At 45.7% G+C, this 23,321-nt stretch overlaps 1 protein-coding gene across 1 annotated transcript in view; it reads right to left on the reverse strand.

Annotated features, from left to right (window-relative positions):
- The window catches only part of CCDC174 (coiled-coil domain containing 174), an 82,899-nt gene that overhangs the window by 52,916 nt on the left and 6,662 nt on the right, over positions 1-23,321 (reverse strand). The window contains exons 2-5 of the mRNA XM_086939255.1: positions 21,611-21,715; positions 21,026-21,126; positions 20,517-20,575; positions 3,899-4,076 (exon numbers count right to left, since the gene is read on the reverse strand). Coding sequence (XP_086795381.1) covers positions 3,899-4,076; positions 20,517-20,575; positions 21,026-21,126; positions 21,611-21,715 — 443 coding nt within the window. The remainder of the gene's footprint in view (positions 1-3,898; positions 4,077-20,516; positions 20,576-21,025; positions 21,127-21,610; positions 21,716-23,321) is intronic.

Raw genomic sequence — 23,321 nt, forward strand, 5'->3', positions numbered from 1 at the left:
ACCGGAATGCGACGATGTTGGTCCTGTGTTAGACAAGCATAGCAGGGATCTATTGGATAGAGACCTGCCCCTGACTGAAGTAAGGAAGGCTTTGCGGGAGTTAGCAGCTGGTAAGGCCGCAGGCCCAGACGGGATTCCCCTGGAAGTCTACAAATGCCTAGAAAAAGAGATCGCTCCAATCCTTCTTTATTTATTTAATGGTATAGTCTATACAGGCGTAAACCCAGACTCTTGGAAAGAGACTAATATTGTTATATTTCATAAAAAGGGCAAACCCAAAGATAACCCAGGGTCATGTCGACCAATCTCGCTTATCAACGCGGACACCAAATTATACTCTAAGTCTGGGCGAAAAGATTGGGGGGGATCATTGGCCGCCTCGTCTCTCCATGGCAGCATGGGTTTGTGCCAGGCAGGGGCACAACGGATCATACCAGACGGGCCATCGCACTATTTGATGCCCATGCTGCCACGGGGGGAGGGATGGCCATGGTCCTCCTCGAGGCGGAGAAAGCGTTTGACCGAGTGGTCCGGGAGTTTCTGTGGGGTATCCTAGCTGGCAGGGGTTTTGGGAATAAAAGCATAAGAGCCATTAAGGCGACGTATAGGGACCCAGTGGCGAGGGTTATGGTCATGGGCCAGCGATCTGACGAAATATTAATTAGAAGGGGCACTCGCCAAGGATGCCCGTGCTCTCCAATTTTGTTTTCTTTATACATTGACCCGCTCATCCAGAAAATTTTAGCCTCTGAACAGATTACCCCAGTGATGCTTAATGGTCACTCCACTAAATTGTAAGCATACACAGACGACTTGGCAATAATAACCACGGATCCTCATCAATCTATGATAGAGTTGTGTCAACTGTCCAAGGATTTTGGGGGGCGGTCTGGGTATCGCTTGAACGAGGAAAAAACTCAGATAATCTGCACGAATAATATCATTAAGACAGATCAAAGGTTTGTAGATTCAGCCGTGTATCTGGGGGTAAGGGTTAATGCCAATGTGGATGTGATAGTTAAAGATAACTATTTACCCTTGATAGATTCTATTGAAACCGAGCTGAAAAGAATCGATGTGTTACATCTATCACTGATCGGGAGGGTGAATGTTTTAAAAATGACCATGTTTCCAAAGGTTATGTATTATTTCGGGCCATTCCACTGCTGTTAGAAGAAAGGGTGATCAGAAAAATAGAATCAGTATTTTTGCGGTTCATCTGGCAGTATGGCAAAACCAGACGATTGATTACTCGTATGTCCTTGCCAGAGGGGAGGCTTGGCTATGCCGAACCTTAGGTTGTATCGGTACAAATGAATATACTGTTTCAATTAGATCCTGTAGCACTAGAAAGCCATCCGGATAATCAGGCACCCCCCTCCATCTTTGAGCTCCTATTGGGAAGGAAGGCTATTGGGTTACTAAGGTGTGAAGTGGACCGCAGGTATTATAAAGAAAGCTAGATACAAGATTCTGGAAGGGGTGTGGGGGACATGGAAGGCAGTCAGGAAATTTTTGAATATTCCAAAAATAAATGGCAATATCGATCTTTGGAACTCCAACATCTTTCCCCATCTAGGCCAGAACAGGGACAGTCGACTTTGGAATGAGCGGGGGGTAAAGTGCTTGGGGGACATTATGGTAGCTGATGATATCCTTGGCTTTGACATATTGCAGCAGAAATTTGGTATTCCATCTAGCCAGTGGCTGTTATATAGTCAAATTGTCCAGACATTGCGGGCAAATAGGCCAAGGATCTCTCTCCCTGCGGCAAACCCAATGGTCTAATATCTGAGAAAAGGGGGCAGGAAAATAAGAATAGGGTATAATTATTTACAACAAGGTATTTTGTCCCAGAAGTTAGGGGACCCAGATGTTGACCTAGATCTTGCCTTACTCATGAGTAGGAAAATCTTCCGATCCTCAAATCTGAAGGCCCAGCATTACAAGACTCTGTATAATTTATACTACACCCCCGCAAAATTATTTGCTTCGGTGTACGGGAAGACGTCAGATGCACCAGATGTAATATGGGTCCCGCAGATTTACTCCATATATGTGTTATCACTGCCCTAATTTGGCTCCAATTCTTAGGGAAATACAGGTGTTTTTGGAGAGGCTGCTAGATCAAAACATCGATCTATCCCCTACAATGGTTTTACTAGGTACTGATGGGAAACTGAAGGCTGTGGGGCATGCCGAAGCCCTGGTTTTCATCTCAGTGGCAGTGTTACGCATACTTATTTCTTCTGGTTGGAAGGATAACACCGCGCCCACTTTCCAGATGTGGCTCACAAGGTTATTAGGAATGCATAATACAGAGGCGTGTTTATATGAATTTAAGGGAAAGAAATTGCAGGAAATGGGAAGAAACATCTTGGCTCCCCTCAGAAGATGGAGGGAATTTAGGCGTTGAACTTTTAAGGAGAAATTTTGTAATAAGAAAAACTGTTCCTTTTATCCTGCCTGAGTTGTGCTGGCATGCATTTTAATTTTGTGAGCCTTGTGTCTTTTTATTAATGCTATCAACTGATGCTTTTATCTTGCCCTATCTATTCTGGTATGAAATCTATTAGACTGGTGCCTTCTTATTAATGTTTGATTGATGCTGATGTATTTATTCTGATATTGTCTCTTTCTTTTTTGTACCTCAATTGCACCTTAACATCTCAATAAATATCATTTAAAAAAAAAAAGGAACGACCACCCGCTCTGGGTCTCCGGACACGCGGGGTGCATACCAGTGCTGCGGTGGCAGACCTTAATGGACGACGGGGAGCGTAGGACTGCAACAATCCTCTCAAAATCAGCCGGAGCCTGTGGTGATAAGATCTTATGCGCTAAGCGAAGCGTCTTAAATTGGATACGCTTTGCTATTGGCAGCCAGTGGAGCCTCTTCAAGACAGGGGAAACTGAACAGGTATAGGGGAGAGCCATCAACATGCGAGCGGCAGCGTTCTGTGCCCTCTGCAGGCGCTTAACGCAGGCTTTGTTTGCGCCTAGATATAGGCAGTTCCCGTAGTATAATCTCAACAGAATGGTCGCCTGTAGGATGAGTTGGCGGACTTTCCGGGGAAAAAAGCCCAGTAGTGGTTTCAAGCCCCTCAAAGCGCCAAAGCACGTTCCAGCCACAGCTTTGGATTGGGCATCGAAAGTTAGTTCGCTGCCGAACCAAATACCGAGATTTTTCACTGTCTCCTTAGGCGCCGGAGCAGGGATCAGCTGGTCCGGCCAGTAACTCTCGGACCACATCCCTCGATCTCTTCCGAACAGCAGGATTTCGGACTTGCGTTCAACTGCAGGCAGTTAGCTGCCATCCAGTCCGCTATAGCGGCCAGATCCTCCTTGAACTTCACCAGATTTGTGACTTTTTTTGGGAGAAAGCGATCACCAGCTGGGTGTCATCCGCGTAAGATACCAGTGCCAGGCCCCTATCCCTCGCAAACGCAGCCAGAGGCTGGACGTAGATGTTGAACAATAGAGGACTTGGCACTGATCCCTGCGGTACACCCTGGCGCAAGGCAAACTCCTGTGACTGGAAAGGCGGAACATGCACTTGGAAGGACCTTTCTGCCAAAAATGACCGAAGCCACTTTAAAGTCCAATGTCTTCTGGTAAATGGGTTTTCAAAGCAGAAGACTGTGTAGGGGGAGGTGGGGGGTTTGGATCATGCGAACATCCTTCCAACCAGTGTCGATAAGCCAAAAATATGATAAATGATTCACAGAATGTTAGTGCTTCTGCAACTTACAAGAAGCTTCATGGACCAGAAGTGGATAATTTATGTTTGTTGGGCACACTAGAGTTTCTAGACTGTAAGAGATTACATTCAGAAAAGCCTAAAAGGTTATTAAGCCACATCTGTACAGTCAAAGAGTATATGAAGTAGATCACCAACCATTCTTCATCAGGGTGCTCCGGAGGAGGTATCTCTGATTCGTGTAGTCTTTCTTCTCTCTCATCACATTCTGATTCTGCATTACTTGGTGCCTTCTGATTCAGAGCTTGGACCTCTTTCCTCTTATCGATTATCTTCTGAGTGAAGTCCACAAGAAAAAGATCTTCAGTTTCCTCATCTGGGAAAAAGGTATTTATTCAAAATTTAAATCTAGAAATCAAACCACAGACCTTTGTCTCTGTCTTTTAAGCGCCAACAATAGTTTGGCTTGACCTGCCTTGTTACTCCTGAACTGGAAACTCATGTAGCCAAACACCAGTTAAATTATCCTTCGGAACACAACTAATCTAGTGTCATTGCTACTCCATGTAAATTACAAACACGAGTCCTCAATCCAATGTACAAAGATAGAATCAGAAAAAAAGGAAGAGGCAGGTTTGATTAGGACCCACTGTGCATAGGAATTGTATGAAGCAACCTTTTAGAACAAAGGTCAGTTAGTAAAATTATTTACTGGTCCCAAATTATGTCCAGTTTTTTTGCAAACAATAATCAGTACACCTGACTCACAGCTATAATTTTTTAAAAATATTTTCATAAACTGCTAGATAAATTTACATAAATCAATATAAATATGCCTAATGTATGGCCAATACATTTGTTCAAAGTTTTGTGTAATTATATTCAGGTTGTTTAGGTCTCGCGACCTATCAATGCGCGCAAGCGCATTGAGCGGAGCGAGAATTCAAGTGGTCAAAATGCTCGTGAAACCAAGGGTTTCATTCCTGCGGTTTTGTTTGAGTTCACGTGAATCACGTGACCAAACAAGCACGCGCATTCCCGGCCGCACAGCACAACAAAGGGCTTCTCCTCCCCTAATTATTCATGGCCGGCCGCAGGCCGGCCGTACTTTCAGTTTCCCGGCATTATCAGATACGTGTTGTTTTTCACTTTGTCTCCGTGCGTGCTTTTTCGTTCTAACCTTCTCTAATCTCTAGCTGTCTTTGATTCTATCTACAATCTCTCTGTGTCTACCTCTTCCCTCCCCTCTTGGTCCGTCTCTGTCTTTGCCGGTCTTTCTCTCTCCGAGTGTCTCTCGCTTCAGCCCTACCCCCACACACACTATCTTGTTATCCACGTATCCTGCCTGTCTCCTTACCCCTGGCCCTATGGCTTGTTTTATGATTCTTTATCTTCTCCCCCTGTTCTTGTCTCTGTCTCATCTCCGCCCCCCACTCCCCTGGCTCAGCTTGGCTTTATTTCTGTTTCTCGTAGTCTTTCTGTGCATCATCCAAGCATCCAGCCAGATTTATTGTTTCTTTATCAAAGGTTACGCTCTGTTCCAAAACTTTGGTTTTGGAAGACTAGTCGCTGTTGAGAGAAACCCTGCTTTTCACAAGAACGCAATTGTTATTTTTTTAACAAATGAATGAAAATGAAATGAAATGAAAATAGCCGCTTTGTGTTTTCATTTTGAAGAAAAGAATTCTAGAGCGCCAACCTTTGCCTCCGAACGAAAGCATGCAGCTGTACTTGGCCTCATAGAAGCTTGCAGTGATGCTAAGCCTCAGCCGTGCAGCGGTTTGCTACCTTTTTGAGGGAAAGACCGTAGATCACGTGTGAAATGTATTGAACCTACTAATTTCAACCATGGGAAGAAATGAAGGAATGTGCTGATGTATCCAGGTTATGGGTGGTGATTGTTGACACTGTCTGATGTGTTCTTGTGGCTGTTAACATTTGGATGTGAGACTGACTGGTACTCATCGCATACCGCATACATGCAACCCTTCAGTGTATCTCATTGAAAGTGGACCCCCTCGTACTCGTGGGATTATGAATCCTAGTAGCACAGACGACCGTGAAAACAGAACTCTACAATGCCGTTCCTGCAAACGCTGACCAGCTGCAAACGCTGACCAGCTGAAATGGCTCAAGTGCGTGACCAGTAGTAGTAAGTAGAGATAAAGAGCTCACACACGCGTCCGAAAGATGGTCCAGAGTATTGTCCACTGACCACTTGGGACACTCTTACGGAAAGGCAGTGTCATTTCGTACCTGAGGAATTTGGAAGGGTTTGTAAAATGTGAGCTAACACTCCTGGTCTTTCATCATATTGGATCTGATGAAATGAAAACTTCATTGCTGTAGGCCTTGCCCTGAATAAATAAAGTTCTTTGGTCCCTACTATCAAATGAGTGTGCCTTCAACCCCACCAGCCAGTGCTGGAGCAGCTGCCACCCCTTAGAACAGAGAGACGAGCCTGGGGTAATGTACACGCCGCACATGGTATTTATTTATTTATTTATTTTTATTTATTTATGGAATTTTTAATGCGCACTACTACCCTGAGGTGTCTAGGCGCAGTGAGATACTCCAAGATACAGTGGTCAGGACACGATATAAGAAAGAGCTATAAGCTCTTTTTGCCAGATGGTTAATATTAATAATATTATTGATTGAAGAGCCAAGTCTTCAGAGCCTTGCGGAAGCTAATCAGGGTTGGCGCAGTTTTAATGTCTAAGGGGAGTGAGTTCCACAATATTGGAGTTGCTACCAAAAATCGTCTGTCGCCCCATGTTGCCGTTCTTGTGCGGGGTACAGACAGTTGATAGCTTGCTGCTGATCGTAGGTTCTTTTTAGGAGTGTACACCTGAAATGCCTCCTTTAGGAACTTCGGTCCAGTCTGATGGATGGCCTTATAGGCAATGCACAAAGCTTTGAATTTGATCCTGCTCTCCACTCTTAGCCAGTGGAGCTGACGTATGGCTGCCGAAGTGGAGTGGCGTCTGGGTATGTTGAGCAGTATCCGTGCTGCCATATTTTGGACAGATTGAAGTTTGTTCAGGATGCATTTATGCGTGTTGAAAAAGAGAGCATTTCCATAATCAAGCTTGGAAAACACTAAGGTAGTAATCAGTGTTTTTCCTGCTGATGCTGGTAAATACGGCAGAAGTTTTTTTATTTTTTTCAGCATGAAGAACGCCGCAGAGACCACCTTGTTAACATGATATCCAAAGGATAACTTGCTATCAAAAATCACTCCTAAATTCCTGACCTTGGCGGCTGGAACCGGAGGAGGGCCCATCTGACTGGGCCACCATGTCGGGGACCACTCTGGAGAGATATTACCAAAGGTCATCACCTCCGTTTTCTCCGCATTAAGCTTCAAACAGTTCCTGTGCATCCATGATTGTATGTCCAGTAACCCCTCCTGAAGCTTAGCTGCTACCACTGGGCCGTTCTTATGCACCGCCAGCACAAGCTGGGTGTCATCTGCGTAGGTGGTTAAACGCATCCCATAAGATTTGATGACCCTCGCCAAGTCCGCGACATAAATGTTGAAAAGCGTCGGACTTAACGAGGATCCTTGAGGGACCCCGCAAGGCAGTTCAGACGTCGGTGAGTAATGATTACCCAGTTTGACTGCCTGCTTACGGTCAGCTAAGAAAGAAACTATGAGTTCTTTTGCCAGATGGTTAATCCCGAGGGCTGCGACACGGTCGACCAAGATGACATGGTCGACCGTGTCGAAGGCCGCCGATAGGTCCAACAAGATAAGCACTGCCGCTCCTCCCGAGTCCATAATATGTCTGATTTCATCGGAGGCCTTTATCAGCGCTGTCTCGGTTCCGTGTCCTTTCCGGAACCCGAACTGAGTGTCATCCAAGAGTCCATTTTGCTCAATAAACTCTGACAACTGTTGGTTCATAATGGCCTCTACGATTTTAGCCGGGAAGGGAAGGCAAGCAATAGGCCTATAGTTGGCCGTAACGGTGGGGTCTAGGGAAGGCTTCTTGAGCAGAGGTTTGACAATAGCCTTCTTCCAAATCTCAGGGTAGACACCAGTTTTGAAGATGGAGTTACAGATATCGGTGAGCGGCTGGGTGATGGTGTTATGTAGTTGGTTCATTATGAGGGGAGGACATGGATCAAGCGGAGATCCAGATTTGATCTTGGCAACAAGCATGCAGACCTGATCTTCAGTGACTGACCGAAACTGAGCGAAGAGAGGGTGAGTGGGCGCTGGATGGATGGATAGGTCCATGGATCCTCCCACTGGTTCTTTGGAGAATGTGGAGTAGATATCCATCACCTTAGAGGTGAAGAATGTAGCCAGTGAGCTACAGAATTCCTGCGAATTCTCAGTTGTGGGTCCAGTTGGAGGATTAGAAAGAGAGCTCACCACTTGAAAAAGCATTCTGGCTGAGTTCTGTGCTTGCTCAATTTGGCCAGTGAAAAAAATATTCTTTTGCGTAATGAGAGCTTTCTTATATATTGCCAGTGCAGTTTTATAGACTTGCTTAGCGGGGGGGCTATAATGCTTTCTCCAGCGCCTTTCTAAGTTTCTGCAATACTGACGTTGGAGTCGCAGCTCCTCTGTATACCACTGGGCAGATGGAGTGGCTCTATTTGGACGATAAAATTTTTCAGGTGCAACTTGATTAGCTGCCTTCAGGATCCAATCTTGAAAATTAGTGGACATGGTTTCAGGATCACATGATCTTTCTGGGGCTGATGTCATAAGGAGATTAGTGAGGTGTGGAATGTCTGCATTTTTCCACCTCCGCGTCCCCACTGACGACCGGATTTTGGTCTGAGAGGTACACTTATGCACATTTGTTTGCACCTATCCAAGTCAAGCAGGTTAAGGTGAGGTTTATTGCTCAGTTTTACACCTGGACAGGGCTTCAACAAAAAGGCGAACGGTAAAGATCGGACCATCGACAGTGGTAAAGACATTCTTATGTCGCTTAAGCAGCTTAATAGGCCAACGCCGAACTCCGCTCCTTGACACCTGCCTATCAAACAACGGTTTTAAACTAATTGACATAACAATCGTCCGATCTCCCTCTAGGGATAGGATACTACAAGCGTCATTGTGCGCCTGTTCAAGATACCCCACCCACCCTCTCCCCCTTATTTCAACATCCTTTCGTGAAATAAATCCTGCATTCAGTTTTAACTTTGGATTTTGTAATCGCTTGTAATGTAGCACCCTCCAACTGATCTTGAACTAGACTAAAACAAATGTACTTTGCAGCACTTGGCTCCTCAAAGTATAACACTTCCAATCTGTGTTTTGTAGTAAAAAATGACAGCAGAACAAGGACGTTCATTGTCAAATATTCCTTAGTTATGAAAAGGGTTGGGGGTGGGGGGTCTCTTACCACATGCTCGGAAAATGCGACGGGCCACAGACAGAAGGTGCTTCCACTCTCCAAATTACAGCAGGTAATGGCCAAAAAAGTATTTCCGACAGTACAAGTCGATCACTAATTGCAAATGCTTGCTGCACACAAACTATGACAAAGGCTTTTCATAATTTGGTATTATGTCTTCGGAAACGGCGTTTGTTGAAGGAACTAAAGCCAATCCTTCCTCGTACAGCAGCTTGAGCACTTCTCCCTCGGTGACAGCACCAGTTATGGCAATGAGTGAGCCAGAGCATTGTGACTGGTCTTTGGTGGACAGACATCTTTGTTGTATTCGTCATTGCCATGGCTTTGTGGACCAAAGAAGCTGCACCTTTTTCAGTAGGGCATAAGTTGCCAATTCCTTGTTCATATAGTGACACATCCCACAATGTGGCTATCTGTTTCAGTTCCACTACAGAAGAATGCTCCAAAATGCAAGGGGATGTTTCATTATGGAAAGGCTATGCACGGGACATGGAAACGCACAATATTTGAATGGACAGCACTCCCAGTGTACTCCTGGAATTCAGGAATACGGCAGCAGTAATTAGATCACTCTTATGGCAGAATGTTTGTGAATCAGGCCAGTGATCTCCAAGGACCACTCTTACTTCTTTACTTAATTCTCGTGCAGGTCTGTAGGCCTTTCAGATGCAACCTCCCCCCACCCTGTCTGGTGAGAGGCTGCTCCATTCATTACTACCCTGGCTGCCAATGGGGTTTTATAACATTGCTTGTGGCTTTCACCCCTCCTGTAGTATGCACTTAGTTAGACATGCCAACACTTTTCTCTTCTGCAGTGTATCCTATTCATTATTGAGCGCCTTATATGACACCCCGCTTGAGCCATGCACCGCACTGACCGCCCCTCTCTGGACTGTCTGTGTTCTTTGCCCTTCGACATACGTGACCTCCGGTACTGGACCCAGTAATACGCCTCATGAGGCCAGTAGGGGCGCTAAGGAGTAGCGCAGCATCCTTTCCTTCAGGTGACCATCTCACCATGTTAAACATAGTAACCGCAACATCACTCTCAGTTTGGTGGCTTTGGAGACCTTACTTCTCTTGCTCCAGCATGCTCTAATGTTTACCCCTCACGCATTCAGATTTCCAGTTTTATAAGGCTTTGTAAATCACGTACTCTTGTAGTACTTATGGCTTACTCCTTACAGGAGTAAGGCACACAATGCAAGTTATTTTTTGTTAGGCCCATAGAAGGGTTTCTTTCGTGCGGTTTTGTTTAAGTTCACGTGAATCACGTGACCAAACGAGCACGCCCATTCACGGCCGCACAGCACATCAAAGGGCTTCTCCTCCCCTAATTATTCATGGCCGGCCACAGGCCGGCCGTACTTTCAGTTTCCCGGCCGCTCTGCATTATCAGGTACGTGTTGTTTTTCACTTTGTCTCCGTGCGTGCATCTCCCTCGTGGTTTTCCCCCACCACTCGTGTTGTTCTCTCTCTTGTGAACCCAACCCACCCCCCCCTTGCATTTCCCGTACTTGTCTTTATTTTTTTCCTTTCTATTCTTTTCTCACGTATATTTTTGCTTCTTTTTCGTTACATTCCTTTATTTTCCTTTGTGTCTCCCTTTTTCATAGGTAATGTTTCCTATCCCACTGTTCCGTTGTTCCTTTTCTCTTTCTTTCGTGTGTCGTGTTGGTGACGCATTATTTAACTTTGTCTCCGTGCGTGCGTCTCCCTTGTGGTTTTCACCCACCACTCGTGTTGTTCTCTCCGTTGCCAATAGGTCGCGCAGTAGGAAAGTTGGAGCTATTACAATTGCAAATAACAATGCCTTTTATTTTTGTTTTCATTTTAAAAACATAAAGGGCTTTGTCATTTACAAAACCAATAGCTCCAACTTTCTTACTGCGAGACCTATTGGCAACGCCAGTGCTTGTCTCCTATGCCACCACAATGTCTTCACTATGGGAGATTAAGTGTACAAGTAACATGTGGGAACTTCCATTACCCTAAACCAGCCCAGAGGTAAACAAAATATTTCAAAGCAAATATGTAACATTGGGCCAATTTTACAAGCAAACAAACCATTTTTTATTAACACCTTGGATGAATGTTATGTTAATAACTTTTATTTGGCGCACAGCTGCCCCAGCGAAGGGGCGTCCTGGCGCCTGATCAGGTACCACAACATAACAGGTAAAGCTGAGCAGGGAATCAATTAACAGAGGCGAACAGGTGGGTTTTGATGGCGCGTCTGAAAAGAGTTAGGCTGTTTAGGGCACGAATGTGTACAGGAAGGGAATTCCATAAATCAGCCGCCAGAATACGAAAGGAGCGTCCTCCCATCCTGCTCAGTCTGAATCTTGGCTTAATCGCCAGATGGTGAGATTCAGACCTGAGGGACCGCGTAGGGACATACGAAGAAATAAGGCCCGCAAGGGCGGGTGGGGAGGAAAGCTTCAGGATCTTAAATGTTAGACAGAGAGCCTTAAATTTGATTCTCTGTCTGACCGGAAGCCAATGAAGGGAGGTCAGAACGGTGGAGACGGAGCGTCGTCTCGGAAGGCCCACAATGGCCCGTGCAGCAGCATTCTGCACCCTCTGAAGCCTAGTAGCCTCAGCCTGATTAACTCCAAGCAGCAGGGCACTCCCGTAGTCCAGCCGAGAGAGGATAGAGGCCTGAACCACCAGTTGCCGCGTGGGAGGGTCGAAGAATTTGAGGACAGGTCTTAGTCCTCGCAGGATACCAAAACAGGTAGCTGCAGTCTTCTTTGTATGGCTGGTGAAAGAGAGGTTGGAATCCAGCCAGACCCCCAGATTTTTAACTTCGGCTGCTGGAATGGGAGACACCCCCAATTCGGGAGGCCACCACTGGTCTCCCCAAAGTTCCGCCTGCTTCCCTAAGATCAGGACCTCGGTTTTCTTAGCATTAAGCTGTAGGCAGTTGTTACGCATCCAATTAGCCACAGCTATAAGTCCTGCACGGAATCTGGGCGCATTCACCTCAGGGTCCCCACTAAGTGTCACCGCCAGCTGCGTGTCGTCGGCGTACGATGTCATGGTAAGGCCACATTGCCTGACGACAGCGGCCAGCGGTTTCACATACAGATTGAACAGTGTGGGGCTTAAAGCAGAGCCCTGAGGGACTCCCAGACCCAGAGAGTGGAAAGAGGACTGGCCAGGTGGAATGGCTACTTTAAAAAAACGGTCCGAGAGGAAAGAGCGGAACCACTGAAGAGCCTTCCCAGCGATACCTACTTCCTCCAAACGCCGCATCAAGATGTCATGAGACACCGTGTCAAACGCGGCGCTCAGGTCTAACAAAAGGCGCGCCGCAGTCTGCCCCGCATCCAGCACTGACCGCAGATGGTCAGTCATAAAGAGCAAGGCAGTTTCAGTGCTGTGCTGCGAGCGAAACCCATTTTGACTCTCGTCAAGAATATTATTACGAGAGAGATGGGCAGACAAGATGGAGTTCACGTGTGCCTCAGTGACCTTAGCGGTCCAGGGCAGGAGGGAAATAGGCCGGTAATTCTCCGGGAGCAAGGGGTCAAGGTTGGGTTTCTTCAAAATAGGGCTGACCACAGCTTGCTTCCAGGAGGAAGGAACCACGCCCTCACTAAGGGAGAGATTAATCAGGTCCAAAATGGGCTCACGACAGAGGGGCGGGATGAGAGTAAAAAACTCCGGCTTCAGCGGGTCTAAGGGGGACCCAGATTTAATTTTGAGGCTAAGAGTGTCAAATACCTCGTTAGACATGGCCGGCAAGGAGGACAGAGTTTCAGAGACCGAGACCTTCACAGCACTAGGAGCATCCCCGGGAACAGATGGTATAAATCCTCGATAGATTGTCTGCACCTTCTCGACGAAAAAGGATGCCAAGCTTTCACAGTGCGAGTCCGTGCAGATTTCACGCGAGGTAGCCCGTTTCCCCATCAGGTCTTTAAGTACCTTGAAGATTAATTTGGAAGGGTTAGGGCTATTGGAGAACTCAGCTGCGTAATAAGCAGCCCGGGTTTGACAGATAGCTCTGTGGTAGATCTTGAGCTGGGCAAAGTACTGCGATTTTAGCAAGGGATCAAAGGATTTCCTCCAGGCCCTCTCTGCTTGCCGGCAGGTTCTCTTAAGCTCGGCAAGAATCGCATTGTACCAAGGGCTGCGGGTTTTAGCGTGACATATAGACCAGCGCAGGGGTATAAGAGAATCGAGGGCGGTGAGGACCCAGTTACAAAACTGTTCATATCCTTGTTCCACATTCTGTAGTGTGCCTAGGGGCTGTGCCTCCATTATCCTAACAAACTCCTCCAGCTTGAGTTTACGCCAATTGCGCTTTAGGATCTGTTTATCCACAGGTTTAAGTTGTGGTTTATCTAAGGGACATGACACTTTAACCAACATATGGTCCGACCAACCCACCGCCATCGGGTCAGATGTTCTAGCCCGGACTAGGGTGGTGAAAAAGGGGTCAAGTATATGTCCTCCTATATGGGTGGGGGAGGTGACTAGTTGGTTAAGTTGCATCGCTTCAAGGTCCGCTAGCAAGGAGCTGATGGGTAGAGATGACGTCTGATCAAAATGTATGTTTAAGTCACCTACGATGTTAAAGTTAGCACAACTAGGAACCAGCGAGCTAACCACATCTACTAGGGCTGCCTTGAAGGTGGTGTCGTTCCCAGGTGGACGATAGATAAGCATGCCACTAAAGGTAAAATGATGACTAACCTTTACCTTAAAAGAGGCGCTTTCACACATAGGAAGATCCTGAGCCTTCCACTCAGCCGGGAAGCAAGATTTAGTCGCCATGGCTATACCACCTCCCCTAGTTGCGCGGTTCAAAGTGAACACCGCATAGGTAGAAGGGAAAGCCAGGTTTATGATGGCAGTGTCAGCATCCTGTAACCAAGTTTCGGTAAGAAAAATGATATCAGGAGAGTCCATATCTATCATGTCCCGGATTGACTGATAGTGCTTGACCAAAGATCTAACATTCAAGCTCCATATATTAAGTGATCGCTCAGTACAGTCTATGTGAGTGCCGCGGGCAGTCTCTTCAATAGGGCGCACCCCAATGGGTGAGGCCAGAGAGAAACAGCCGCAAGCACAGTCATAAGGTCCCGAGAGTGGAGGTAAAGGGACATGGTTGCACACCGGAAGACTGTCTCTGATAGAAAGAATATCAGCACGATCGTACCTGAGCGTCACGATGTTACACATGATGGTAAAGTGGCAGAAGGCCAAAGGGCAACATTCATAACGTCATCCCAGCTTCTGTAAGGACTTGTAGCACATTCCCATACTTTTGACAATGATGCACAACTTTTTTCTTAGAGGGTGTTATTTGCAGTTTCTTTATTACAATATAAAATGCATTACAGTCATCTCATCAAAAGCAGCGCAATGATGTGTATGCAAATAACTAGGAGCTTACTAGAAATTCAACTTTAGAAGACTATTGAATGAAAGTACAATGACAGTCAGAATTAAGCGATGAGTTATGGAAATTCAACTTATTTTGGGGTCACTTATAATTTCAACATGATACTTGGAGAAGTGTGGCTTACTGGTTAGAGGAGGCAGACCTGGAAGCAGAGGTCAGCCCGGGACCAGGGTTCAATTCCCGGCTCGGCGGGGTCTTGAGTCCTAAAATTTCCATGGACTCGACAATTCTCGCTCCGGTGCCTACTCGATTCACGGGTTCACACTCTGCGACTCTGGGCAATAGCTTGCTTAATCTCCACAACGGCCCCTCGCGGCGGAATGCCTGGCTTTCACCTTGCGGATACCCTGCCGGGGTTATCTCACAGGGGAATACCAGGACGGGTTCCCTAAGCAAGCGCTTAGAAACCGCTCGGTGATTTGCGCTATATAAATTCCTGTACATTTACATACATGATAGACCTGTTTTAAAAAAATGTAGTCCGTATTTTTTTATTCAAATTGAAGCTAAAGCCACACTATTTCCGGTTATCACTTCTCAAAGGCTATGAAGATTAAAAATCTGTACTCTAAAACGCTATTAAGATTAAAAATCTGTACTCGCAGATGATCAATGCAGATAATCTCTGATCAAGAAAATGTGTAATCTCTAGTCATGATGTTTGACTCCAAGTTACATTAATCATCTATTGTATGCATTTCATGGAGTGTCATCTCAACTCCAAAAACCAGTGAAGATCTTTATTGTCAAATATGACAATGAAACTAAATGTGAACCAAGTAATAGCCTACACAGATTAAAATGTAAAGAGAGTAGGGCACATTATCATTTTCCCCCTAGCAAACATCATATTAATATTAAGCAGATATAGATAACCTCAATTCCCCTTTAATTTTGTTCAGCCAAGTACCCCATTCAAAATCTATACATAAGTCTACGACTCATACTTCAACGTATACAACAAGATGGGAATGTTTATCCTCCATTTTAGGCCACTAGACTATTCAAGATAGAAAGCATGGTTCAAAAGATCTATAACAAGCATTTACAATGCAATGGTCTCGGCTATGTTAAAGTTAGAGCTATTAGTTAGAGCTATTGGCATTGCAAATGGCATTTTTTTCATTTTTTTTTTTTAAACAGAAATAAATAGTGTTGATATTTATAAGGGCAATAGGTGAGCATTAGAGAGTAGTAGAGAGTATTAGTGGACACAGAGCCACACACACGCAGAGCCACAGAGCTACACACACGCACACACACACACACACACACACACACACACACACAGAGCCACACACACACAGAGCCACACACACAGAGCCACACACACAGAGCCACACACACAGAGCCACACACACACAGCTCTCTGCTCAGTAACGCCCTTGGCAACAGAGGCACAAAAAACCGGATCACAAGCAGGGAACAGAGGCACGAAAACCGGGAACAGAGGCCCGAAAACCGGGAACAGAGGCACGAAAACCGGGAACAGAGGCACGAAAACCGGGAACAGAGGCACGAAAACCGGGAACAGAGGCACGAAAACCGGATCACGAGCAGGGAACAGAGGCACGAGCAACGAACAGAGGCACGAGCAACGAACAGAGGCACGAGCAACGAACAGAGGCACGAGCAACGAACAGAGGCACGAGCAACGAACAGAGGCACGAGCAACGAACAGAGGCACGAGCAGGGAACACAGGCACAAGCAGGGAACACAGGCACAAGCAGGGAACACAGGCACAAGCAGGGAACACAGGCACAAGCAGGGAACAAAGGTACAAGCAGGGAACAGAGGCACAAGCAGGGAACACAGGCACAAGCAGGGAACACAGGCACAAGCAGGGAACACAGGCACAAGCAGGGAACAGAGGCACAAGCAAGGAACAGAGGCACAAGCAGGGAACAGAGGCACGAACAGGGAACAGAGGCACGAAAACCGGATCACAAGTAGGGAACAGAGGCACAAGCAGGGAACAGAGGCACAAGCAGGGAACAGAGGCACGAACAGAGGCACGAAGCAGAAACCCTCATCATCCCTGTGCAGGGCGAGCTTGCAGCCCAGTCAAGTCTAAAACGCAGGCTCAGGGGCCTCCTTAAGGGTTTACCACCTTGGCCACAACACGCTCACTGATAGACTTCAGAATGCAACCAACACTCACGGCACATCCTTGACTGGCCTTCATCCCTCTAGAGCAAGCACAGCCAAAAAGTCAAACTAAGCCACTTTCTCTCCAATTTCTAAAGTGATAAAATACAACTCATCATGAAAGTTTGTGGCCCCAAGACCTGCTTTTCTTAAGTCTCCAATATTCTAGATCCCATCAAAGGGTGTGCACAAGAGAAGCCTGAAATTCAATCAGCAAATAAAATATATTCCGTCTTCTTCCCCAAGCCCTGCCCTGGCAAAACTAACTCACCCACTCATTGCTCCTTCAGCAGCTCTGCCCCTTCGCCCCGCCCCCCCCCCCCCATGAAAAGATCCCTGGGGGCTAGCAGGTGCTCTCAGACTACCAGTGTCCGGAGCCTTTCATCAACAATTTCACCAATTCAGCAGAACATTCTTAAGCACAGAGTCCAACGTAAGATACATGCACAATTCAGGTCCCACTGCAAGCTATACAATACACTGCGCCGAATACTACTGCAATATCAGTTGAACAAACTTCAGAAAGCCCACCGCCTTCTTTTGGTCCAAGTGAAAAAGACACAACATAGATAGCTATTGTCTCGATTAAGCTGCCCCGGCTCTTAATCTGAAAGTGAAGAACATTCACGGTTCGAATAGTTGTGCTACCCTTGGACTCTTTTTGCAACACAATGCTCGCTGACACACCTAACAGTCTATTGAACGGAGCCATCCACAAGCTGCTCACCAAACCTAAAACTTGCATGAAATGGTAACAGCAAAAAAAGATTCTAGGTGCAAGAATCCAGAGTCTAGAACAATCAGTCGGCCCAAAACCGAGCAGGCCTGACTGAGCTGTCCTTTAGGAAGGGCACAGATCCTTCCTCTTTCAGAGTGTGATGGACAAATGAAACGACCTCTGAACTACACTGAGTTTCCTTTGCTGCGCTCCCCGGCTGAGTGACTGTCACTTGTCTTGCACTGAACCATCGCTCGTGTACAAGTCAGCGTCTGGCATTCAGGACTGTGCTTGACACATGAGTTTATTCTGCATGAAAGAGAAATGAAAAATCATCCTGCAGCTGCAGGGTACCCGGCATGTAGAGGTTACCAGCAAAGGGGTGGTGCGCACTTTCCCAAAAGTACCCACTTTCTTTAACTGACCCGAGGACCATAGAAGGGCCTCTCCTACACCCAGCAACCAGACAACTGTTGCTAGTTCGGGGTCCCCCAGGTTGATAAACCATTCATCTTTGTTTAAGTAAGATTTCTTGAATTGTGGATTTTGCCACAAAAAGTGGAAGTATGCCCAGGGGCGGCCTTAGGCATGTGCAAGCTGTGCACCTGCACAGGGCCGCCACGCCCCAGGGGCCGCCACGCCAATATATATCCTTAATATAATAATCCTCTGAGGATGGATACATATTGGCGTGGCGGCCCCTGGCAGGGATTTGGCGGCCACCGGCTCAGTTCCACTTCCAAACAACTTCCTGAGCTCCGGGGGTTGGGGTTCTGCCCCGCCCGGACACCCTCTTCCGGGGCCCCCTACCTACGCTTCCTGCCCAGGGCCGCCATGAGCCTAGAGCCGCCCCTGGTATGCCTCTGCCTTGAATTGGCAGGATTTGTAGTGCACAAGATATATCCCTGCATGGGGTGCAAAGTTTGCAGACCTGAAAAAGGGTGTACCCCATATTTCTGGTTTCCAAATGCTACAAAAATAAATGCTTGTGTCTGATGCAAAACATTGCATGCTTTAGCCAAGTGCCAAAGATCAGAGTGGGAAGCGAGACGGAGCAGAGAAAAAGGGGAGGGGCAGGTGGGAAGAATTGGGGGCAAAAACCAGGCTGGTGCCAGCCTTGTGCTGAACTGAAACTCCCTGGATGAGGGGGTTTGGCCCTCATCTCCTTGCCGCATACATAAATTAAACAAGCTTTGGTGGAGCCAATACGTCTAGTGTTTTTATGTTTACTGTGATTTTGATTGGTGACAGTAGCGGAAAACGCATGATGGAGCTATGGGGTGAGGGGAACCAATGCACACAAGAGAGCACCAAGGCCCAGTAGACTATCGAAAACAAAGAGCCCGTGCACCTGCAGTACGAGGGCTCGTAATAAACCTAATAGCTTTACAGAAGAAAGAAGCCGCTGGCGCGCAGATGTGGCCTAATGCACAGCGTGTGGCCAAGCGAGAAAATCTGGGCTAACAGCAGAATCCAGCTAATAAAAGGAGGAGGAGGGGGGGTTCAGGGAATAATCCGAGGCCACACTGCTGCAGAGTGTCTGATCTGGCCGTGTGGTGCTGCTTACACACAATATTAGGATGCTCTGCTAAGGAGCGGCTCCCTACCAGACAGGCTGCATTACCCCCAGACAAAACAGGGCCAACCAGACTTACGCTTAACGAGGCGCGTTCCCAACAATTGCTAGCGTAAGCAAAACACCGTAGCATGGGGTTTATGAGAGAGAGGGAGAAAGAGGGGCGTGTGGCCCCTGCGCATGCAAGTCGTGGGACATCGCAACAACACATAAATAAAACAACTGCATCGTGACGAGTGTTCGTAAAGAGATGCGCTTTGCTTTAAAATGCAACGATTTGCAATTGTTTAACTAAATATTTAATTCAACACTAGAGGCATGCTCGAGCATTAAAAGGGCACTCGGAAATCTCGCTGGCTGGACGGCAGGTTTTTGCTGCAGTGTCCTGTTAGATATCGGCTCCTCTTGGTCGCAGTGCCGGCATGCAACTCCCCATCCCCCACACACTATACAAACACCCTGTACCACTCTGTCAACATGGTAAAATACACACAGAAGCATACATGAATCACGTGCCTCCTTTCCCCTCCTCTTATCGGGTCTCATGTGTGCATTCTTCCTCGTAGAAATCACAAATGCCGACGCACACGGCGTTTCCGGAGTCATTGTAGACACTCATTAGTGGTCTGGAAATACCACAAAAGAGATACGCGTTTTAAAAAATAAACTCAAGCCGCAACCGCAATGAAGACAACAATTACACCCTAAACAAGCACTTACTGGCTGGGGCGAGGACTCTGCAACTTCCTGCGGCGGCGGTCGGGGCAAAATGGCATAACAAAAGCGCCGCCATTTTCGCGATTCGGGGGCGTGTTTTTAGCAGTTGAGTGACGGATGACGTCACGGCTTAAAAACTGCAAAAAACACGCCCCCGAATCGCAAAAAGACGGGGCTTTAACTGAGTGACGCCCCTCTCCTCCAATGGCTGGCCAGCATTTACGAGGCCAGCCAATGGAGAAGATGAAGATGGGCGGGTTCAAGCCCCCATACTGCCAAAAAATAAAATCTTGGACTCCGCCCACTGCGTGGGACGCTAGTCCGAGACCTAAAAATGGGTGCTAATTATACCCCAATTACAAGATGGCAATGTATAAATCGAACAAAAGCAATGTAGTAAAGATGAAATAATTACTGACACTGCCAAAATGCAAAAGGAATTGTGCTGGAGGGAAATCCTTTTCAATCAATGCAATCATAATGCAACACAGGTCGTGTTCTATTGTTCAAGAGAACAATACAATTTGCTAGATTTTCAACGCCATCATCTAAATTCATTGCTACATTTTAATGGCTCTAAAAATGATAGATGCTGATAGTAAGTACTGTAGGGCTCTGGCCAGCTACACTGAATTGGACTTTAAATACTGCAGACGAGTGGGCAAAGAGACACAAGTTATAACAAATAGCAGACGCAACAGGTCAAATGTTAGTAGAGTTCGGAAAACGGAATGGATAAACCATGTACTAAAAAGCCTGGACCACAAAAAATTAAATGACATTACTTTTATCAGAGGAGAAAACATTTAAATACAAAACTGCCGAAACCACTGAATTTTGTCTGTGTAATGGTTACCTGGAAAGTCTCCTTTGATCATCTGGTCATACAGCTGGGCTTTCTCTTCCAGTTTCTGCCTAAAAGTATTAAAAAATAAAGAAATCACAAAATAGCTCCTCCTCACTACATCCAAAATAATTGCAAGCACTGCTTTTGGTAACTTGTTAAAGTTCAGGACTTGCTACTACAGGTTTGCAGTGTCTTAGAGCTATAACAGATGTTGCTATGACCAATAGTAATTGTACTCTATTTATCAACCTCTGAAGACTGAAAGGTGATTCGGTCCTACAGGAGTACAAACCTAGGCTTGCAGGTTGAATGCACTTCTTTGTAGCAATGGCTCAGCTCAGTGAGTTATATACATGTATCAAATATGAATGATTAGCCATATTTTTAATGTAATTTCCCTTTTAAAAATGTATTTCCCTTGAAAAGGGAGCTGTCAAGTAATAGATGGTGGGTGAAGCTAAACATGTAGCAGAGAAAGTCCATAAGGCTAAAATCATTTCAAGATCTGTTAACATTACCTTGATTTGTCCAGCGTTTTGTCCTCTTCAATCCTTTCTTCAGCATCTTTCTCTGCCCTCTCTGTGACCCCCGAGTTCTGCTTCGCCCAGATGTTAGGTTTCTGCAGTGACACAAAACCTTCATAAAGATGCATGTTCACACATTGTGCAAGAGGACAAGATTAGCACGTATGTAATGTTAAGATGTCAGCATATGTGAGTATGTCGAATTAAGATGCGACATAAGATTGAAGACATTTCGATTGATTTTCATAAAGACACAGCTAACCCAGAACATAGTTAGCTGGTGTTCTCAGAATCACCTTAAAATTAAGGATATGCTGCCTTCAGTGTTCAATCTAATAAAAAGTAGATAGAAAACAATAGAAAATGATTCATATTAACAAATTAGGGAACACAGGACCTTTAACATGAAGATTGAAGTGATGCACATTCAGTCTGACAGACTAGGACGACATTTTATGCCATCAGGTGAATTATCCAGGATGCAAGCTAACTAAGGAGAGCAATGCAAATATAACTTTAAACTGAATTATTCAATAGGCGAAGCTGAGTTAATCTGTCATTATTAACATCCATTCTTACCTTACTGACAGTCTTGGGTTTAACTGGTACTCCTGCATCCTTCAAAAGTTTCTCCTTTTTAAAATCTTCTTGCTTGCGAAAGAGTTCTGCCTTAAGATCAACCAACTACAACATACAAGTAAGAGGACTAGTAAAATCGAGTTATGATTTAAAAAAACACAGGGTTATAATGTGCTCATCAAAATTCCTTGCAACTTCATTTACTCATATTGTTTGTCTAGCAATAAGTGACTAGGTGGGGTCATTGGTTTGCATTATTTCTTCATATTTGGGACAGGAAGAGAAGTAGCTTGATATATAACAGAGCTCTTTTGAAGTGACTCCGTAATGTCTTAAACATGCGTGCTAAAATGCAACAAAATGCCATTGCTTCAACATGAAGGCCACATGCTTGCAACAAAAAAAATATAAATGCAAACATGAATTAAACATTGCATATAATTTTAATTGAATAGAATGGGTGCTTCCTGGCAAAGTGGGATACTTAGAACAGTTACACAAACTCTGTAGTTTTAATGCAAGTCACAGGATAATTTGCTCAATATTGGTGCATAGAAAAGTTACTAGTACCACTAAATCACGGTTGTCTAAACACACTGTTTAATCGCACTATGACTAAAAAATGTAAAGAAAGAATCAAATTTAAAAAAACATTGGCATTATAAATGATTGGCCTACCCCAACTGGCACTGAAGTGCAGCTCTTTTTAGGTGGATGTATATATGCGATCATATTTTACCTCTCTGAGGGGCATATCAGCAACAGCCGGCGATACTTATCGCTAAGCGTGCTTAGCACGAGGATAATTATCGCCGGATTTTATTGCTGAGCGACGCATATCTCCAAAGCGATAAAAATCCAAGCGATAGCTACTAAATGTGCGAATATCGCTGGAAATCCAGCGATAATCGCACAGCCATCTGCGATAGCTTGATGATAGGGCAGGGCAGACTTAGCCATAATATCCACCTTCCATTGGCTATAATGGCTAAGCCAGATTGAAAGCAGGCGTAAGGAAAGTAGCGATAAGCCTTTTCTTATCGCTGTGCAGGTTAGCATGCAGATTAATAATAGGAGAAATGTCGGTTAGCGACATTTCCCACGTTATTCTGGTGTGGAACGCCCACTTGCATATCAGAGATGCAAAGCTGGGCGTTAAGGGAAAGGGCACTGAGGCATGAGAACACGCGCTAGCGTCTTTGCTGATAGTGCAATAGAATTATCGAAGCTTTTCGCCTGAAAACGGACGCTAAAGCGGCGATAATTCTATTGTGGCCCCTTGCTGATATGCCCCTGAATCCTTTAAGATGTGAGGGAGTGGGAGGAGAAGCGCCATTTGAAACTATCATTCGAAACTGGATTTCGGAGAAACAACAGCACCTTTGAAAACAATGGTGGGCTTGGGTGCCCGTACAGAATTCTATAACTAACAGCAGAACCCTTCATGCATGCTTCATTGAATTCAAGAAAATATTTGACAGAAACTTGCTCTGGTGCAAGTTAAACAACTGGGGGCTCGTAGACCATACCCCAAGTGCTATAACATTCTTATACTCCAATAACTGGATCCAAGGTAAAGTTAGTGGAAGATGGAACACTGCCCAAAAAAGTCTTCATTGATAATGGCATGAAACAGGGGTGTGTGTTCGCACCCATTTTGCATAATTTGTTTGTCGATGACATGGAGGAATCAATAAATTGTAGAGCATGT

Source organism: Lissotriton vulgaris, chromosome 9 (genome assembly GCF_964263255.1).
Source record: "Lissotriton vulgaris chromosome 9, aLisVul1.2, whole genome shotgun sequence".
NCBI classification, from domain to species: domain Eukaryota; kingdom Metazoa; phylum Chordata; class Amphibia; order Caudata; family Salamandridae; genus Lissotriton; species Lissotriton vulgaris.